This window comes from Callithrix jacchus, chromosome 4 (assembly GCF_049354715.1).
Source record: "Callithrix jacchus isolate 240 chromosome 4, calJac240_pri, whole genome shotgun sequence".
Lineage (NCBI taxonomy): Eukaryota > Metazoa > Chordata > Mammalia > Primates > Cebidae > Callithrix > Callithrix jacchus.
This window is the reverse complement of record NC_133505.1, coordinates 53,755,683-53,776,148: the sequence shown is the minus strand read 5'-3', so window position 1 is coordinate 53,776,148 and position 20,466 is coordinate 53,755,683. Positions and strand designations below refer to the sequence as shown.

The 20,466-nt window shown below is 31.6% G+C and overlaps 2 protein-coding genes across 25 annotated transcripts in view; one reads left to right on the top strand and one right to left on the bottom strand.

Moving 5' to 3' along the window:
- Positions 1-18,131, bottom strand: part of RUNX2 (RUNX family transcription factor 2) — a 219,704-nt gene extending 201,573 nt beyond the window's left edge. For 3 of the 5 annotated variants that reach the window (XM_078369317.1, XM_078369320.1, XM_078369318.1), the window contains exon 1: positions 17,668-18,131. In XM_078369317.1, coding sequence (XP_078225443.1) covers positions 17,668-18,040 — 373 coding nt within the window. In that variant the 5' untranslated portion in view covers positions 18,041-18,131. The remainder of the gene's footprint in view (positions 1-17,667) is intronic. The other 2 variants (XM_078369319.1, XM_017971129.4) reach the window with 2 other exon arrangements.
- SUPT3H (SPT3 homolog, SAGA and STAGA complex component) overlaps positions 1-20,466 on the top strand; it is a 554,097-nt gene that overhangs the window by 30,377 nt on the left and 503,254 nt on the right. The window lies entirely within an intron of this gene.

Genomic DNA, 20,466 nt, shown 5'->3' with positions numbered 1-20,466 from the left:
TTTCACATACTTATCTGCATCTACCACCTGTCATTCTGTTTCTATTGTAAAATTCTCCATCTACTTATACATGTATGTAAATACATTTAATTCTATTAGACCAGTGATACTGAAGTTTTTTAACTGCAAAATCCATTTTTCATATGAAATGCTATGAGAAAGCCCAATAAATAAAATGGATTTTTAAAGGACCCTACAGGGTTGAAAGGAAGAAGGGCTGAAATGGTAGCTAGAAACTGGCATCCCCTCCTGAGCAGCCCCAAAGGCTACTTCGTTAAGCACAGAGATACAATATGGTACACTAAACTATACACTCTCTTGGTAGCACAGATACATAGGAATTCCCTCTCTCCCACTCTTACTTTCCTTTTATATCAACTAGCCAAATGACTGGCATATAATAGAAATTCAATAAACATTTCTATTTTTTTTTTTTTTTGAGACAGAGTCTCACTCTGTAGCCCAGGCCAGAGGGCAGTGGTGCGATCTTGGCTCATTGCAACTTCCACCTCCCAGGTTCAAGCAATTCTCCTGCCTCTGCCTGAGTAGCTGGGATTACAGGCGTGTGCCACCACACCTGGCTGACTTTCGTATTTTTTTTACTAGAGACTGGGTTTTACCATGTTGGTCAGGCTGGTCTCGAACTCCTGACCTAAGGTGATCTACCCACTTAGGCCTCCCAAAGTATTGGGATTACAGGTGTGAGCCACCACACCTGGCCTCAATAAACTTTTCTTAAATGAATTAATGAATCAGTAGATGGAGGTGGCTGGACAAATAAACAGTTACCTAAACAAAAGTAAAAGGACGTAGCAAAGGGACGTCGTAATAGCTAAAGAAATACTTTGTAAGAAAAAAATGCCTTGAAAATAACTTTTATGGCTGGAAAAAGAGGTGGTACTTTATATAATTAAAAATTGAATACATTTTCAACAAAAATACCCCACAAATATATGAGAGTTTACTATCAAAGAAAAAACTAAAGAAATTATTTATATATATCATTTTAAGATAAGTGAAATAATGGGATATCTAGCTAACATCTAAATTTAATTTATATTCAACCGCTTAGAATTAAGAGATAGAGTAAATTAAACAACAGTGAATAATTACATTTCTTTAAAATGAATTCGATTTCACTGATATATGTATGACTGTTAGGGAACAGTGTTCTGATTTTATTTTTAAGCTGTATTTCCTTCTTTCTCAAGTTACAAATGTTAAGCTCTGCAATTGTATTTAAAATCTTTGGTGGTAGATGTGCACAGAAGAAATGCCTCAACATAAATCACAATGGCACATAATGAACCCAAAAGGAATATTTATGTATCATTACAGGCATGATGTTAAGTTTGATAAAAACAAAATCTGGCCTTTAATATATTTTTTAAATTGGTTAATAAACATAAATGCAGCAAGGCTTATATTCCATATATTTTAAAACTCCCCAGCATCCTTGGGGTCTGTCTGCAAAAGCAAGGGAGTATGCACAAGATACAAACATTTTAAATAAAAGAAACATAATCCTGAGAGATTATTCCCTTCAAATAGAAGGGTGAAATCCAAATACTTTATTTTTCTACATAAAATATAATGAATTCGCACAAGAATGTAAACTAATTACATTAGGTAATTTGTAATACACACCATTCAGTCTGCCAAAGCTGGCCACATTTTGATACTAATTAACAGTTTTATTGTTTCCCTTTTCATAGCTTTGAATCTTGGTTTACTGCATTTTTAATTTCGGAACTGGCCTTCTTTTTTAGGTCCACCAAGTATATTTTTCTCTTGTACAGGCAGACTCACCTTACATATTTAGGATTTTTTTTTTTCTAAGCTTTCCTAGCCAAGCATGAAGAGCTGGTTTATACATTTTACCAAAAAGTTTACATGCTTTTGACATTCCTGATTTTTAATGGGTTTTTAATTTGTGGTAGGCATAGCTTTCAGTGGCCTCTTAATAGTTTTTGTTGTGCTACGAAAAGCAGTTAAGTACTTAATTGATTATGTTACTATTCTAGATGTTCAAAGGGTGATGTACATGTATGGGCTCTCGACTGGAAATTTAGAATCTAAGGCAGTACTCATTTGGACATAAATGGAAAAAAAATGATCAGAGAATGAAAAGAATAAAGTATTGCATGAATGGGCAACAAAGTACATTATTTATAACTAAGAACAAGTCAGTTTTCAGGGCGGAGAGCAAAAATAAGTATACAGACCGGGGGCAGTTTAGGCTAAATGTAAATGAAGGAGTTCTCAACTCTGTAAGAAATAAGATTGAATAGTTCTGGTAGAAGTAGTCTAAGAAATCCCTTCAGAGGAGATAAACTTCTAGGAACTCTGTCACGGTCTAACTCTTCACATACTATAAAGTATTTAGTGGATGTTCTTTTTCTTTGTCATATCTACTTTATATCAACTTTTATCTCTCTAAATAAACGGAATTTGAATTGCTCTTTGATTTGACAATTTTTCATATATATAATTGTCTCTCTTATTTTCTATTTTATTCAGTTAGTCATGGAAAGAAAAGAATAGGCACCTATGATTGTAAAATATTTTACTAGTAAATAGCTAGTATAGAATATCAAAGAAGGGCAACTGGTTATAAGATGAAAGTCTGTAGACCTGTGAGGTGGAGGTCTTTGATGGCTAAGATTCTAATATGGGCTATTAAAAGCATGATTTTAAGCACCACGCAGGTGAGTAGTTGGAACCAAGTCGTTTTCATCAGCAGTAATCATGCCTCACAAACTTATGTATTACATCAGAACTATTAGATAGCTGTCCCAGAATCATGGGACAAAGGCAGTATTTTAAAACTTCATCAAGGCTTTTGACAAGGTTGTGGTGAGACATCATTGAAAACATGAAGAAATATAGACTAGTAGCTAGTTTGTACCAGTATGCAACTTAATAATTTGCAGAATGTCTCAAATTATTGAAGACGTTTTTTATAAGACAGAGTTGCACACATAGGACCTTCCTTCTTAATCAGTCATTGTGGATAAACTGAGAGGACCTTCCCTCTTAACAGTCGTTGTGGATAAACTGAGAGGTATATGAATGTGAAAATTCTATTCCTGTTTTAAAAGTTGCCTTTTGGAGGTGGAATTATTACGGATTAGATGATCTCTGTTAGTCTCTTGAGTCCTTCAGAATTAAGAGTGAACTATCTGGTGCCCTTCATTCAGTATCAGAACTCGAAACAAATGAAGTGGACAACTTTAGGGGCCTGGTAATATGTAAACAAGTGGGACACTCACTTAGTTGAATGTTGTTTTGAGCAGGGCTTCTCAAACTTTGTACTGGAGGTGTTAATAAAGTGCAGGTTCTGATTTAGAAGGTGTGGGGTGGCGCTTGAGATTGTGCATTTTTAACAAGCTTTCAGGTCATTCTGATTCTGCTGGTTTGTGACCTACACTACGAGTAGTTGAGTTTAGACTTAAGATGATTTAAGGTTTGAAAAGTTGATTATACTTAATAATTGTAATGCTTTGTTAGATCAGTGTAGACACTTTACATTTTATTTAATTTTGACAGGAAACTTTGAAGGTAAGTAGTAATATTTTTACAGATGAGGAAATTGAGACACAGGGAGCTTAAATGTTGCTTGCTCAAGATTATTTACTAGGTGCTGTAACTGGAATTTGAACTTTAACATCAAAACCCATGCTGTCCTTGTGTTTCCATGAGATTCTATAGTTTTCTTGAGAATAGTTTTTCAATTTATAAATATGTTGTAATTGGAGGCCTTGTTCTGTTTCTTACAACTTGAGCATAAAAATTAAAAACATTTTTCTTCATATGTATTTTTTTTGTATGGGTTCCAGAAAAATAAGCTTTTTAAGTGTTAATGCAAACTAATAACTACATCTTTGAAATTATTATGTATTAATTCATGGTTTTTAATTGAAAAATATTGGCAAATAAAAAAGGCTTCCAAAATCCTACTACTGTCTAATCCTTACATTATGACTGTTTTGAGTTCCTCTGATACAGATACACTCTCATATAATTTTTAGAAATTGAGATTGTGTTACATAGAACTTAGTATTCTCTTTGTTTTTCACTAAACACAACTTCAATAGTGACAAAGATAATTCCTTCTATTTACAATAAAAATCCTTTCCTCTTTTCCTCATGATCATTGGCACCATCACCATTCTGTCCTAAGTGACAGTCTCATTTCCTTATTCTTTGCTTCTTCCCTAACTACTGCTAAATTCTTCTGCTAGTTTCTTTGTAATAACTCTTCAACTTGAGCATATTTTTCAGTGAGTCCAGTCTAATTTTTTTTTTTGCTAGGTTAATGACTACTGAATCACCATGTTATTTATGGATTTATTCTATACTGCTTTGATTGACTGTTCTGGCTGTACACAAAACCTTTTGTCTACATACATCATATTAATGGCTTCTGATGAAATAAGTGTAATAATTGTAGCAATGAATTGTCTTACTGTATCATTTTTTATTTGTAATCACATCCTTTTCTGACTTCTTGCCTTCATTGCCAAATAGGGTACCAGAATCTGCGATCCTGTAATAATCTTGCTACTACTGAGGACTTCTAACTATCTGTTTTTTATAATTATTTTCATGTGTATACTATATGTTGCCATTTCATTGCTTTCTTTTTGTTACCTGGAGTCTTATACCATTGTACTCTTTATGAAGTCGCTGAGACAAATTTACTTTTAACCTTTCTCAGTGGATGCTTCTAATGAAAACTAATATGAAAATTTGTGTTTTCCTTTTAAAATGTAGTTATGGTTTTGTACTTGCACATGTGTTTAATATTCGTGTGATCCTACATCATTTAGCTTGTAAAAGTTGTTAGTTTCATCATTTATAATATTAACTGTCAAGTTAAATGTAGTTGCACAATGATTGGAGAAGTCTGTTGACATTTATGGATTTCTCCAAATAGCTTTTCTCTTTCTCAGTTCTTTATCTTTGCAAAAATATCTCATATCATATATTTGATATCAAAGTATCATATCATAAACTATGGTTTCTAATCAGAGCATCTTTTCTCAGAAACATATAGACTGAAAAATATAATCTCACAGCTTTATTCCTATCCTCTGCTAGAGAAAAAAGCAGCTAGAGCTCTTTTGTGGCTTCCTTGATAACTTTTTGTTTTGAATAATAATGTGGATAATTGTGGTTAAAATTGGGATAAACTTGGGGTGAATAGTACATGTCAAGGACTTCCTAGAATCTTGTGCAATATCTTTTTGGTAGGCAAAGAAAAAAGTATACTTTCTAATGGATTTTTGTGAATATAAAATGAATTAAGATTTACAAAATTATAATTGGAAGTTAAAGCTTAGAGATTAAGGTTATCTGGGTCTCTTAGCATGTGTGTGGGGGTATGGGTCTATGTACATAGGGCTATGAGACCATAGTATAAGGAATGCTACTGATAAACGCAGGAAGTAGGATTTGATTGCAGATCTGACACCAAAGCCTATGATTATAATCATATTTATGATACAGTATTTTAATTTCATAAATAAGGAGGATTATACATTCTTGGTGTTCAATGTTTTTACTCCTAAATGATATTTTTATATCACGTGAAGTATATATGTGTATTGTGGACATTAATTAAGACTATCGATTATAATGATGAAGAATTGTCTAGTTCCTTGAAACTTGTTTTCTGATCAAACCCTACCTAAAGGCCAGGTGTGGTGGCTTATGCTTGTAATCCCAGCACTTTGGGAGACCGAGGTGGGAGGATCGCTTGAGCCCAGCAGTTCGACAGCAGCCTGGGCAACACGGCGAGAACCTGTCTCTACAAAATACAAAATTATTTTGGTGTGGTGATGCATGCCTGTAGTTCAAGCAACCTGGGACGCTGAGTCAGGAAGATCCCTTGAGCTCAGAAGGTCAAGGTTGCAGTGAGCTGTGATCATGCCAACTCTAGCCTGCATGACAGAGTGAGACCTTGTCTAGGGGAGAAGGGAGCTACATAAACCTCACCTTAATCTTATTCCTTGATATAGTTTTATTTTTTCTTAATCTCTTTGGTTCTGGTTGGATTAGTATTTCTTAAAGGTATGTGCAGGGTAATTTGATGACTTCTAGATTATCCTTATTTATAAAATTAAAATAATGTATCATAAATATGATTATAATTATAGGCTTTGGTGTCAGATCTGCAATCAAATCCTTCCTATATTTATCGGTAGCATTCCTTATACTACGGTCTCATAGCTCTATCTACAAAGACCCATACCCCTACACATATGCTAAGAGACCCAGATAACCTTAATCTCTAAACTTTAACTTCCAATTATAATTTTGTAATTCCTAATTCATTTAATATAATGAATTATATTATTATATATCTATATTATTCCTGTTTATATTTTATCAGTTTAATAACTTTAGAATAATTATGTTTCTGAGAGCTAACACCTTTACAGATGAAATTTGTTGAGGACTAGGAACTAACTTCATTTAGGTCATAACTGTAAAGTGGTAATTAAGAGTTAAAAAGCTTGGGTTGGAATCCCACCTCTTCAATTCTGTAACCTTGAGTGAGTTCCTTTACCTCATTCTCAGCTTCCTCATCTGTAAATAATTATGATACATGTCTCATATAGGGAGTTGTAAGAATTAAAGCAAATAATGTTTATAAAGGGTTTATCATAGTACCCAGGTATAGTAAACGTTCAGCAACAAAAGCTAAGAAAGTACAGTTTCAATTAAGATATACTCTATAAAAATTATAGACTATGTTAGGTACATTGATTTTTCAAAATATGTTAATATAAATCTAATTAAATTAAAACTTTAATAAATTTTAGGTAATTTTAGACAAATAATGTTTAAAATAAAGTTTTGGAATAGATTAATTATGTACTTAGAGTAGCTATTTGAACCTAATAGAAAAATAAGAATATTAATGTTTTTGGCTATAGTCATCTTACGGAATCCTCTGTACTTCTCACTTTATTTTCCTTATTGATATTACTTGTTAAACACATAACCATTAACTAACATTTCTGTTAGAAGAAAGGGAAAAAAAGAAAGGAACTAATTTTTCCTTGTGAACAAGCTTTACAAATGTTTAGTGGGGATACAATTTGGAAATAATATATTTTGGATATGCATTTTGTCTTTAGTTTATATCTAGGGGTATTAAGAGTTGACTATCTTTTGGCTCACAACTTTGGCTAATTTACCTAGGGAGTTTTGTTTTGAAAAAGTTCCCAAGACTTTCCCTCCATGAGCTCCTCTTCCCCAAGATTTATTCCTCAGGCAATTCTGTTGATCAGCCAGATTTGGATACCACCGTAATGTAAGAAGTCTTATATAGGCTAGTGAATTCTTTAATAGAACATACTCTTTCAATCCCTTTTTTCTTAAAGCCTCATAGTCAAATAATAAGATTACTTAGCCTTATAATCAAGCAGTAAGGCCATAACTATCTTACTTTGCAGGATATTTAATGTAAATATGTCTCCTTTAATCTCTCTTCTTATATTACTTTATTTCTATGTTTGATGTCACCCTGCTTAGTACCTGTCATTTTATACTCACATGAGTATAAATGGTATATACTCATGTGTCTCCAGTGCAGGTCTAGAACTTGGGTGAGGCAAGCAAAGTGCCTAGGACACAAAATTTAAGGAGGCACTCTTTTTGAGAATTGTGCAAGAGTGAGTACCTCCTGAAATTTTGTGCCCTAGATGCCTCCCTTGTTTCATCCTAGCTCCAGACAAATAGGCTGCATATAAATTATTTTTATTTAAGTATAATCTCATGCATACTTGCATGTTTTATAAAAAATTGATGACAAAACTTAATAGTATAGCTGAACCCAAATTTATATCACCCAGAATAAAAGAGTTAACTATTTGATAAAAAATAGCATTATTATTTTTATCACATGCTCAGTAATTATTCAGAGCTTCCTAAATTCCAGTTCAGCAGAAACTTGTCTGACACTCAAATATACTTGGTTGTTTTACCTACTGGCAGCTACCTGAAATCAGTGCTCTTGTAGCTGTCATAAGTTTTTGATTTCAAAATATAGTACCGTCAGCTTTTTATATAAACTTATATATGATCATTGAAGTAATCAGAAATGATACCAGTTTTAATATTTTTATTACTAATTTTATAATTTCTTGAGAATTTGCCTATAATTTTTCTTTTTTTATGAGAGCTGGAAATGCTCAAAAGTTGTTTGCCCTTTTTAAGAGAACAATCTGTAGTGAAAGTATAACTTCTTTAGAGGTGAGGTTTAAGTTAGCAAATGATGAACCATAATGTGAGGAAGCATAATATTGTGAATTATTTGGCAAACATACCTAATGCAGGCATTAGCTGTTGAAACTATTTGTAAAGAATCACTTACAGAAAGCTAGAAAGATGGACCGCAGAGAACTTTATCTGTAAACTCTGAGGTTGAAAACTAGAGCACAACGTAAGTTTATTCAATAAAGACTAAATTTTGTAAGTATAAGTTTGATTTGTGTGTAGGTTCCATGATTAATGTGTAATTACGGTATGAAAGGAGCATTTAGAATCTGTTAAAATTTGTAGGTGTAACATCATTGTCAAGTCAGGAGTTTTATTTCTTAAAGTTAGAATTTACTGAAATGTACTTTTTTTTTAAATAAATTTTTATTTCTACTTACAGTAGTACCAACATGAGTTTTCGCAAATAGAATTATTTAATATTTGTTTCAAATAAACAAAAATAAACATGTAACAACCAACGGTGGAGAGGCGTCTTAGATTTGTTTTTAGCTTTCTTTTTCATGGCTTCTAGAAGTGTATCATATTATAAATACATTCAAAATGTTTTGCTCTGAGGATATGTAGCATTCCTATAAAGGTTAAATCAATAAAAATGATTTGGACACATTCCTAAGCATGGCTAGAACAGGTAGTTCGTTGTTTTAGGTACCCTTGAGTTTCTGGAGCAGATCATTATGGCATAGCAAAAGAACTTACTAAAAGTTAATTTCTATGTGTAGATGCATCAGCTTAAAAAAATAAGATTTTCTGGTCTTCTAGAAATGAGTATTTTTTAGAGTAGCCCTTGTATATATTGGCTTAATTATATATTTTAAATGCAGTTAAAATTTTTTCTTCGAATGCTGGAGATACACCATAATTGATAAGGAAGAGGTACGTACAGGAAAAATGCAATGGCAAGCTTTTCCAGCAAATTTAGAATAAATGACAGTCTTATGGTTAAAGAAAGTATCACACATTATAATTGCAAAATAGGAATTGGATGTGATTCATTTTAGTCTTGCCAGTTTAGAAGAAAATTCTGTAAGTCATTGGAATGTTGTTCTGTTCATATGGGCAGTTGGAAAGGCAAGCTTTAATTTGAGCTTTTATTTTAAAAAAGCATACGTATATCTCCTGTGTTAGGGATTGGCTTCTCACTACATTATTGTTGCTAGGTAGTTTTATGCATTTGCTTGCATTTTTTGTGTTCATTTCATAAGTTTTAAGTATGTAAGTTTTCAGATCACACTTTTCACAGCAAGTTTTCAAAAAATATATTTTTGAAAATATTTTCATGCCAGTTTATAATAATGAGTAAGGCAATTTTTATTAAAGTGTCCTTTCAAACAGCATTTAAGATGTTTCTGGGTCAAAAAAATTCAATGAATTGACCATGTATTTGAATGAAGAAAGTTGAAAAAGTAGAAAATTTATATGTATTAATAAAGTTACATCATAGAAAATCACTTCCTATCTTTTTGAACATCTCTAATATATATTTACTTTGTAAATAAATACTTTATAAAAAATACTGTGTTACATTATTTGTTGTAGCACAGGATTTAATTTTATAGTCAAAATGGTTTAAATACATCTCAGCAAAAATTATTTTTACATATATAGAGTGGTTTAACCATTTAATAAATAATTTAGCCATTTAAGCCAAGTATTTTGATATTTTAAAAAATAGTTGTTTAAGTGTACCTTGATTCCAATTTTAGTGTGTTTTGTGTCTTGATAGATCTGGAATATTTATGAAAATGAAAATAGGCCTAATAATCAGCACACGGCTCTAAATTTTCTTCCTGGGTACTTGAGAGTGATAATGTTAAAAACAGATCTCTTCATGTGTTTTCTCTAGTCCTATTGGTGTACAAAAATATTCTGCAATACGGTTATGCATGTTACAAGGAAGGATATTGTTAAATCTTTGCTATGGAATCGAGAATAAAGCTTTCCTGACAATGTTCATTGTCTTTATCTGGCTAACACTTTTGAAATAAGGTGGTTACTAGTGGTAAAATGTTTTTAAAATGTTAAGTTTTTCTTCTAAATTACAGAGAGAGAGAGTGAGAGAGAGAGAGAGACACTGTATATGTGCTTAGTTTTGAAAACTTGGCGAATATAAGAATTCTATGTGGACACTGGAGTCTATAATATGAAAAAAGGAGTTTCTTCTATGGAAAGGAGGTTGGATTAATGATCAAAGGTTGGAGTATGTATATTTACATTCCTATAGAAATACGCCATATACATTGTCTTTGTAAGTAGTATCTGCTTATGCATTATCTTCTTAAATATTTCATTTTTGCATTGACCCTTCTAAGAGCAGTAGCAAGTTTTTCTGCATTTTGTCAAAGCTGAATTACCTAAATGCTTTACAGATTTCATGAGAGGTAAAAATTAATCTTCTTAGATTATCTTTTGTAACCGTTTATCCTGCCAAATGTTAAGATGCTGTTGTCTTGATGGGAGTTTTCTCATAGATTACTTCATGATGTCTTAATATTTTTGAATTAGGTGTTTAGGTTCTTAATATGAAATGCTTATGTATTTCTACAGGTATCAGCTTTATGGAAAACATAGTGATTGAAATAATGTGGATTTTCAGTGTAAAGAAGTTTCCTTTCTGTGATCATATAGAATTGTTACAGATATCTATAATCTGATAGAAGTTTATGAAATAAAATGAGAATTTACTTTTGTCTCCAAAAATATTCATTTTAAGGAGCTGTATTTGCATTAAAGTATCTTATAATAAAATTGTAATTAATTAAAGAGGATCCACAATTGTACTTTTTTGATATCCATTGATTTTCTAGAATCAAGTTATAGTGATACAGCAGAAGGCTGACATATTGTAAAAATGTAGTACCTTATTACATAGTAAAATAAATGTGATGATCCTTTCTTTTCAGCTTCAGAGTAAATTCACATTGTTTAGCTTCATTTAAATACTTTGTAATCATTTAGTAGAATTCTGTCTTTTCACTTGAAGATTATATTGGGAATTCGAAGTCTTAAATTGGAAAGTTCAGTACAGAAATTTAAAAAGAAAGTTAATTCTAGCAATTATTATAGAAAAATTAGAAATCCAGTGCTTAAATTATTTACCCAGGTTACATGGTAAATGAGAAAATATACCTGTTTAACTTGAAGCCAGAGTTGTTCCTTGAGATAATATTTGTAAATAGGAATCTATTAGCAGATAATTCCATTCATATTTGCCCTTATAAACTCTAATACTTTGTTTAACTGATATCAATTTTTAATTATTGTTATTTAAGTTTACAACTGGAAAATAACATCCTTGGATTTTACAGGATTGATTATTTTAGTCTTGAAATTCCTAATTAGATGCCTAATCCCTGTTATTGGTTTTATAGATTGACATTTGTTAACATACGTGCAAATTTTTTAATCTTTATCTTTCATGACAGAATTATAAATAGTACGTCAGGTCAATCATTTACAATTTTTTTCCTGGTTTATAATTGTTATTACAAGTTCTGTGTAGTCATTGGTGTGAATGCATTCACACTCATGCATGTACATATGCCATGTATAAAAGTGTTAGGACAAGCTGATAGCCAGAAGAAATTTAAGTTGAACATACGTGACATGTATTTTGTTTCTATATAAAAATATATTGTGTTTCTATGAAGTTCTGTGGAATATCACATTATTATTCTGATTTTTCTAAAGAAAGACTGCAATGTATATGTTTTTAAAACCTTGTTGGTGATTGTTATTGTTATTTGGCTAGCATTTTCCTTTTCTTGCCTTTTTGTTTTTTTTTACTGAACCACAAAATAGATGTAGGTGTAAGATACATGACTGTAAGGAATATGTAAATAACGGTATGGTTCATGTAATATTCGGGGAACCTACAAATGTGTATTTAGGTTCTTGAGTCTTAACTTAGTCTGTTACGTAAATATATGTTTATAGTTGATGGTATATAATGATTCTGGTAGACATCATTGGTGTAAAAAAAGTCAGTGTAACTGAAATGTAAAATAAAGTTACTTTATTTGACTTTGTGATAAAAATTATTTGCCTTACATAGGATATTTAGATACATGTTTTTAGGAATGTCACTAATCTAGTATAACTCTAATGTATAAGATAATTGGCAATAGAAATAGTGGAGATAACAGAGTCTTTAAACTGTTCACCAGAATAAAATATAGTTCTGAGAATAATGTTAATTTGGTAAATTATCTAACGTCAGTATGATAATTTTTAATTATTTTAAACATTATTGAAAATTGCATGTGTCTATATGTCAGAGATTTCCTTGTTCTGTGAGCAGTTTATTTAAAAGATGAAAATTATCTAATCAAGGTAAACTAACATTTATCTTTTATTTAGAGCTCAAATCACCCTTGGTATGATTTTTGTTCCTTGGGTATATATTGGCTTTATAACTTTTAACAATATAGAGTAGAGGAAATGCATGAATAACAATTTTTTTTCCCTCTGCATGTGCTTATGTAGCAACTAGCCTTTAAAGGCCCGTTTTAAGTCTACATCCCATCTTATTTGGGGATTTTTTAAAAAATATCATGTTTAATGATGCAGTTTCTGTTTATTAGTAGAACAAAGCATGTTTATGAAAAACTTGACTTTAGTTAGGCTTCTTTCTATTTAACAGTAACAACAAAACATAAATGTTTGATAACATTTTGCTTACATCCATTCAACACTGTTCCAAACCTGGAGTCCTGTGCCCTTAATAAATAGGATAAAGGGGAGGGATTCCTAAGAATTCTACATAAAGTGAAGATACTGCATATAATATAATAAAAGAGCATTTAATCTCAATTGCTATACAGGTCTTAAAACAGTTGTATGGGAATGTATGGTCTGTTTCATGTGTATGTGCTGTTGAATGGACAAAAGCTTGTGGTTGACTGTGGTTAAAAATGTAAGGAAACTCTCTTTTAATAAGGTATAGAGTTTCCCTGTTATTTTTTAATTGTAACATATGAATCAAAATATATATCCAGTGAATTTCATAATCTTTTTGAAACGTCAGGAGATTATATTAACATGTATAATTTCATTATGTGAGACTTCTTTTAAAGATTTGTTATAAAATATTAAACATCTCAGATTTGATGAAGAATTCCACATACTTTAGACAGTTAACTTAGAATGTCTTATTATTTAGAAAATACTAAGTATTGGAGTTCATTGTTTATTATGGGAGTTTCATGATTTTTTGGAGGTTGTGGAGAGGTAGAATTTTATTTATCTTCAGTGGAAGTTACAGAGTTCATTGGTACAGGAGAAAAAAATAGTACATTAAGGTAACCTATTGGGAAGTCTCTGCTTAAATTAGCATTAGATTTCCTAGCACTCAATTAATAATGTCTGGCATGTAAGTGACTAGAAAAAATAGTTATGCTTTGCCATATGACAATTTTAGTAATTTTCAGGAAGGATTTTTTTTCACATTGAGTTGTTGGCATTTGTCTATTTGGCCACGTTTTTATATATTTTTAATAGATGCTATATAGCTAGATTGTTTCAGTGAATCCTTCATATAAAAATATCTAAAGATTTTTGTTAGGTAATAGTATTTGCATTTTTAATGCATTTGATGAGCTTTTGCATGACTTCATTATTGACTTAGAGTTGTCATATCTTAGCATCCTAGAACAAAGGTTAGAACAGTATGGGAGGTTGATATTTGTATGCTTTGGAGAGGAATTTGAGATGTTACCCTGTTTTGCCGTCAATTTGCAAGTATGCACGGGTGCATCATTAATCATGAGAAATGCAAAAGTAAATAATCTAGTCCCATTGGATTTTTTTTCTATGAATACTTACCTTTTCGTATTTTTATATATATACAGTTGAGGTATTTAGGTAACCCCTAACCTTTTGCTTCAACAAAGAAGTACAGTATAAAAATATTACCACAGTTTTCATGTGAGCAGCTCTTGAGAGGGAGGGAAAAAGCCCTCTAGAAGAATATTTGTTGAAAAAAAAAAAAAAAACTTGTGATACAGAATGTCTTAACTCAGCCCCAATACAGTACTTGAGGACCACCAGTGTGTAAAATTGAAAGCACATGAATTTAGAAGCACTAGAAAGGTTTGTAATTGATTAGCGCTCCTTTAAAGTATTGGAGTACAGTGAGTTTTGATTTGTCAATGGTTCTATTCAATAAAGATTAATTCTGTGTGTTTGATAAAATCTTAGTGCCTTCAATGAGTTAGCTCCCCCTGCCCCTGCAGTTTATTTAACCATCAAATATTTCAGTGTTCTTTTAACAAACTGGAACATTTCTATCTTACTGGATTTAACTTTAGCATGACTGATTTAAACAAGTCAGACTATCAGTTGTTAGCTGGAGGAGTGAAATTGAATAAATTAATATTTTGTAATTTTAAAATAACTAAAATATATCATAATATAATTATGTATATTTCATGCCTTGTGATACAGAGACTGACTGATCAGGAGCTTCACACAGACAAGCCAGATCTTTTTCTACAATTTATTTTCACTGTTTTACGTTTCAAAACATTTTTTAAAATTAAAAAATTAAAAAAAATTCTTAACAATTTGTAATGTGAAATTAGGATAATTATGATTTAAAATAATTTATATGAGTCTTTGGGAATTACTTTGATATTTTTCACTTTTGATATGTATTAGAGTGATTTTTCTGTGTTTGTTCCTAACTTTGTAATCCTGCGCTCTAGATTTTGGAATTTAGCTCTGTATTTTAGAACCAAGTTATAAAACATTGTCACTACTAAATCTCAAAACCATAAAAATATTATTATTGATATGGACCACAGCTGCTGTTTTGGAAAGCAGTGTTCACACATCTTGTTCAAGCAGTTACAAAGATTTTAAGTAATCAGTCAGCTGATAAATTTTCATAAGTTATTAATTATAAAATGCTCCATGGGTCACATCTGTGATTTTTCAGCAAGCTATATTTATGATAAATAATGGACAGATTTTGAGCTGTACAGATTGAAAATTTTTAACTCAAGGTGAAGTATGCTGAGGGATCAAGGACACTGAGACATATTCTCCTACACACACACACACACGCACACACACATACACACACACACTCACTCATTGTATTTGAGGTGAGCCAGTTGTTAATATGTGATTTGTTTCTCACCTAGGAAAAGCCTAAACTTTAACTATTTTACAAAATTAGAGCACATACGTATGACATCTCATTAGTTCGTTGTGATAATCATTATATAATAATCTAAAGCCTGAAGTGAGGTTTTAGACTTCACATAGATTATAGAATGGGGAAATGTTTGCAATGTGATGATAACCTATACATGATGTTTACTACTCACCTGTAATTAGTCTGAGGTAGTGGGTTCATGTTAAGTTCTCAATTGAGGGCTTAAGATACTGTTTGGGAGCTGGGAAAAGGGAAGGTGAAACCCACTTTTCAGAAGAGGAAGAATTGGTTGTAATGTTAAAAAGAAGTTCACTACTGTGCCTTACTTAGAATTCGGTCAAGTTTTGGAAATTTTAATGTAGAATAGTTATTAAGAATGTTACAGAAATATAAGATCCCTGTTATGATAGAATAAGAAGCATTTTAATATATTCTTTGTGACAGTTTTAACAGATTCTTTGTGTAGCTATACTTCTAATACTGAAGAATTTTTTGAAACTTTTGTTCCTGATCCAGTTTTTAAAATGTATTTAAAATGTAGTTAAACACAGTGATATTGTTTAAGAGTAACTTAACTGTCTCTGTTATCCCTCCCTGATACCTCTGTTATCCCTGTTTCAAATGATCCCTCTGTGTAACAGTAGTCTTTACCATTCTTTATCCTTTTATCTCTTTGGTAGTAGTAACAAAAGTTTCAATGTATTAGGTATAATTATGCTATGTGTTATAATGTAGTCTAGCTGTATTTATGTCCTGCTTCCTTAATATAGGAATTTTTAGAATGATACTTAGTACGCATCATTAAATTTTTAAATTAATCTGGATTATTATATTGTATATATTATAACTTAGGGGGCCCACTTACAGTTATTGAGGGAGTCACTACAGCAATTTTACATTTTTTTTGTAAAATACTGTACATTTTCATTACCCTATAAGAGAAAGCATTTTTTCTCCTTTGAAGTTTTTTATCTTTGACCTAAACTAAGACTGATCCTCTAGTAGTAGCCAGTTAAAGTGCGTGAAGTAGGAGGAGTAAAGGAAACTCCAGTCATTAGTTGTAAGTTAAAAGCAAAGTTAATATAGATGTACACAGCAAAAAAATTTAAAGGATATGAGAAAAAATTTTAAAAACTTGCCTTGTATTGGAACATGTTGGACGTCATAAAGAGAATCTTGTAAGTGTGTTTAAATATTTTACTATAATACATTAGCTGATGAATGTTAAAGTCATTTGCATATCTATATCAACACTAAGTTGAAATTAAATACTAGGGACTATATTATGCCTGCTTCTTTTAAAGGCCAGTATGGTTTAATGGTTGTGGCTTTTAAAAATCATATGGGATATCCTTATGGAGCTTTATTTTTTATGAGACTAAACAGCAGTATTCATTTTGGTAGGTCCAAGAATGTGATTAAAAGAATCTTAGACGTTTCAGTGTTTGCTGTGTGTTTATAACAAGGTCTACTATGGATAACAGTGTGTGGATGTAAAATTAAAATTATGTAGAAAAATGCAGTTGCATATAAGTTTTAAAATACTTCCATGAACTTTAATATCCTGGGAAACTATAAAGATCTTTTAAAATTGGCTATGATGTGCTTATCATAATTTTGTTTCAGCTGAATGTATACTTATATATGGTTGTTTAGAAACAAACATTTAGATAGGATATAGTTTAAATTTATAAGTAGATTTCTTTTAGTTGAGCTGGTTAAAATGTTAATAGTATTACAGGTTTATTTCTGTGTTTTACATGGTAGACCATAATGTTGAGATAATTCTGTGGTCTGTTATTTTGTAAAATTGTTTCCTTTTTGAAGTTTGCTCAAATATTGGGAGCTGCCGGAGTCAATCATTTATAATGCTTTGATTAATTTAGAATCTGATTTTTCTTCTGGTGAGGGTTAATGAGAGTATTAAGCTGTTTCTTTTACTCTTTTCATATCCTCACTTCTGTAACTCTAGAAAACATTTTGATCAATGTGAGATAATTTAATTTTGTCTATTTCAAGTCATTACTTTGAAAATTAGATAACATTACAGATACCAAATGCAAATAGATACGGAAATTTCGTTTTCAATTCTTAATGCAACAAGATAGCATTATTAAGATCTTTAATATATTACTTGGAAAAGCTAGCAGTTTAAGAATCATACCTTTATGTTTAACAGGTTCATATCTTACAGGATTTAAAAATATGATAACACTTACCCCAAAAGAAGTTTTGCTGACATGGTGTCACTGTGCTGAAGAGGCTGTTTGATGCCATAGTCCCTCCTTTTTTTTTCAGATAGAACTTGTACCCTCTGTTGTAAATACTGCTTGCAGACTTAAACTGAAAATACAAACCATACCCAAACTTTGTTTTAGTTTTACAGTATGCCTGGAGTACATAGACTTTATATTTATTTTTTTCTGTCAAGAAATTATGTAGCTGGTAACATGTGAAAAGCAAAGAAACAAAACAAAAAGAGAATGAGCAAATATTTGAAGGACCTACTATTACTGCATAGACTGTGGTTAGAGAGCACTCACTGACTCTGTTGGTCTCGGTGGCTGGTAGTGACCTGCGGAGATTAACCATTTAAAAACCAGAGACTTCTTGCTGTCCTCCTGGAGAAAGTTTGCACCGCACTTGTGGTTCTGTGGTTGTTTGTGAGGCGAGTGAAGCATTCACACAATCCAAAAAAGCAAAAGCTTTAAAACTCCTTTTTTTTTTGCAAGCACTATTACTGGAGAGGCAGAATCATGTGGTTTGTGACCTCACAGTACTCAAAGTAAAGTGGGACTGCCTACCACTGTGGCTTTTCCCCCTTGCTCTTTCTTTCTCTCTCTTTCTCTCTCTCTCTCTCTCACAAAAGGCTTGTGGTAAGGCCTTTCCTGGCATCCAGAAGGATATAGCTTTTTAATTTTTGTGACTCATGAGGATTTGGATAGAATACAAATGCTGAAGGAGCCCAAACTCCTGTAAGGTTAAGCATTTGTAGAGCAGAGTTCTGCAGTTAAGGACTTTCCTTTCTACTCTTCCCCCCCAACCCCTGCCTTTTTGCCTCCTCTTTTTAGTTCATTATTGTGTCTGTGGATAAATGAACAAAATTGGCTCAAGAGTCTGTGTGAAATTCTGAACAACAGTGATGATTTACAATAATTTACATCTTTGGACTGTATCACATTCTGGGGTCTGCTTCATATTTGCTGGGTGGCTGGATTCCTTCTGTTTTCCTTTTTCTTGTCTTCTTAAACTTGTGAATCTGTAACTCATTGTAAAAAAAAAAGTTTACCTTAAGGTCTGGTTGCAAACTGCTTGCTAGGCTTGACTGTAATTGGCTGTCATGAAAGTGTTAGTCTAGGCATTTTTTTTTTTACAAATTTTAAATTACAGCTGTCTAGTTTATTATCAATATTTTAGATGGCGGCCTTTACAATAACGATTAAATGTAATCTTTCATGTATACCGTTATCTCATGCCTAGTTGGAAGATCTTAAAAAAGTGAATGACAGGAATTGTAATATAGTTTATTGGATGAATCTTAGTTTTCTTTATGATTGTAATAATTTTTATCTTTCATGGAAGCGTATTCATTTTATATCATTCTTTAAGTAGTTTGGATGTTAACAAAGTGTCTGATAGCAGATCTTCTATAAAGTAAAATGCTTATGTTATAATGTAGATATTCACTTTAGATTCTGTGAGCTTAGAATAGAGTGGGTTAACAGAAGCTATATTTTTTTGTTTCTAAACCTTTGAAATAAATTACAAAATCCTGTGTGTAGTAAGGAATAATGCCCACAGACAGAGTATGTTAGTCGTCTCGATTTGCTAATTCTGATTCAGAAGAAAATTGGAAACATCTTTGGGAAACTATCTCCTTTTTTGCCCCTTTGGAGAAGTATGTATAGAACTCATTTTCTTATTAGGATGATTATATATTATAGGCAGTGGATTTTATATTTATGAATAGAGCTTCCTGTTTTCATCAGTTAGGAGCGATGGAGTATTTTTCAACAAAAATTATAAAGGCGAACAGACCAATTTTCTAGGCATTTTTTGCCATTTATCCATGCCACTCTAAATCTGCATGTTAGACTTCTTCCTAGTGTGATAGTAACTAGGAGTGGCATAAAGTAAATGGGGTAGGCGGAGACAGTGAATTACAAAACATTATTTGGAATGTACAAGGAGGTAAGGGCTGTGGGGAGATAGGAGGGTGTTTGAACTAGAATATCCCTGCGTTCTTTCTACTACTTTTGATTCATATTAGATCATGATAACTGTACAAATATCTTCATAAGTTCCTTTAGAGAAAATTTGATTTTCCCAAAAAAAAACACTGGTAGGGCATGGGAATGATTCTAGTCCTTTATTTTTCAAATGTCCAGACCTTTTTCAGAATAAACTTTTAGTGACAAAATACCAAAAATATATTTTAGTGTTTTAACTACAGATTTTTCATGCCTTATTGTATGTATAATCAGGTTTACCATCGAAAGGCAAAAGCTTTCTTTTAACATGCAGTTATTCATGCAAAGGAGAGGAAAATTATGTTTTCTCTTTTATAAATAAGTTGTACCCATATTATCTGTATCTGTAATTAGTATCCAAAGTAAACAAAAGGAGGGTTTTGTCCATATAGTTTGTGGGATTGCCAGACAGTTTCATGTGTACATATAATAGCAGAATCAGTTAATGAAAATATGTAGGTAGCTGTTGTTGTATGATAAACCAATGATTTTCTTTTTTTGGAATAAGTTTATAGTTTCTACATTGGTATTCACTGAAACATCTTACAAACCCAACATTTTGCTGAATATTTTCTTCCTTAAAATTTTCTGTATGAATACTTTGGCCCTCCAAATTGACCTGATAAGAATTTGAGTAATTTTCAACATCTATTTGTCTTTTAATTGCTTGTTCTCTTTTTGCAGGTAATCCTCTTGCATGTAATTTTTGGACCAGGATCATTATTCTTAATGCATAAGAGTTTAGTAGATATTGTTAAATATGCCCTT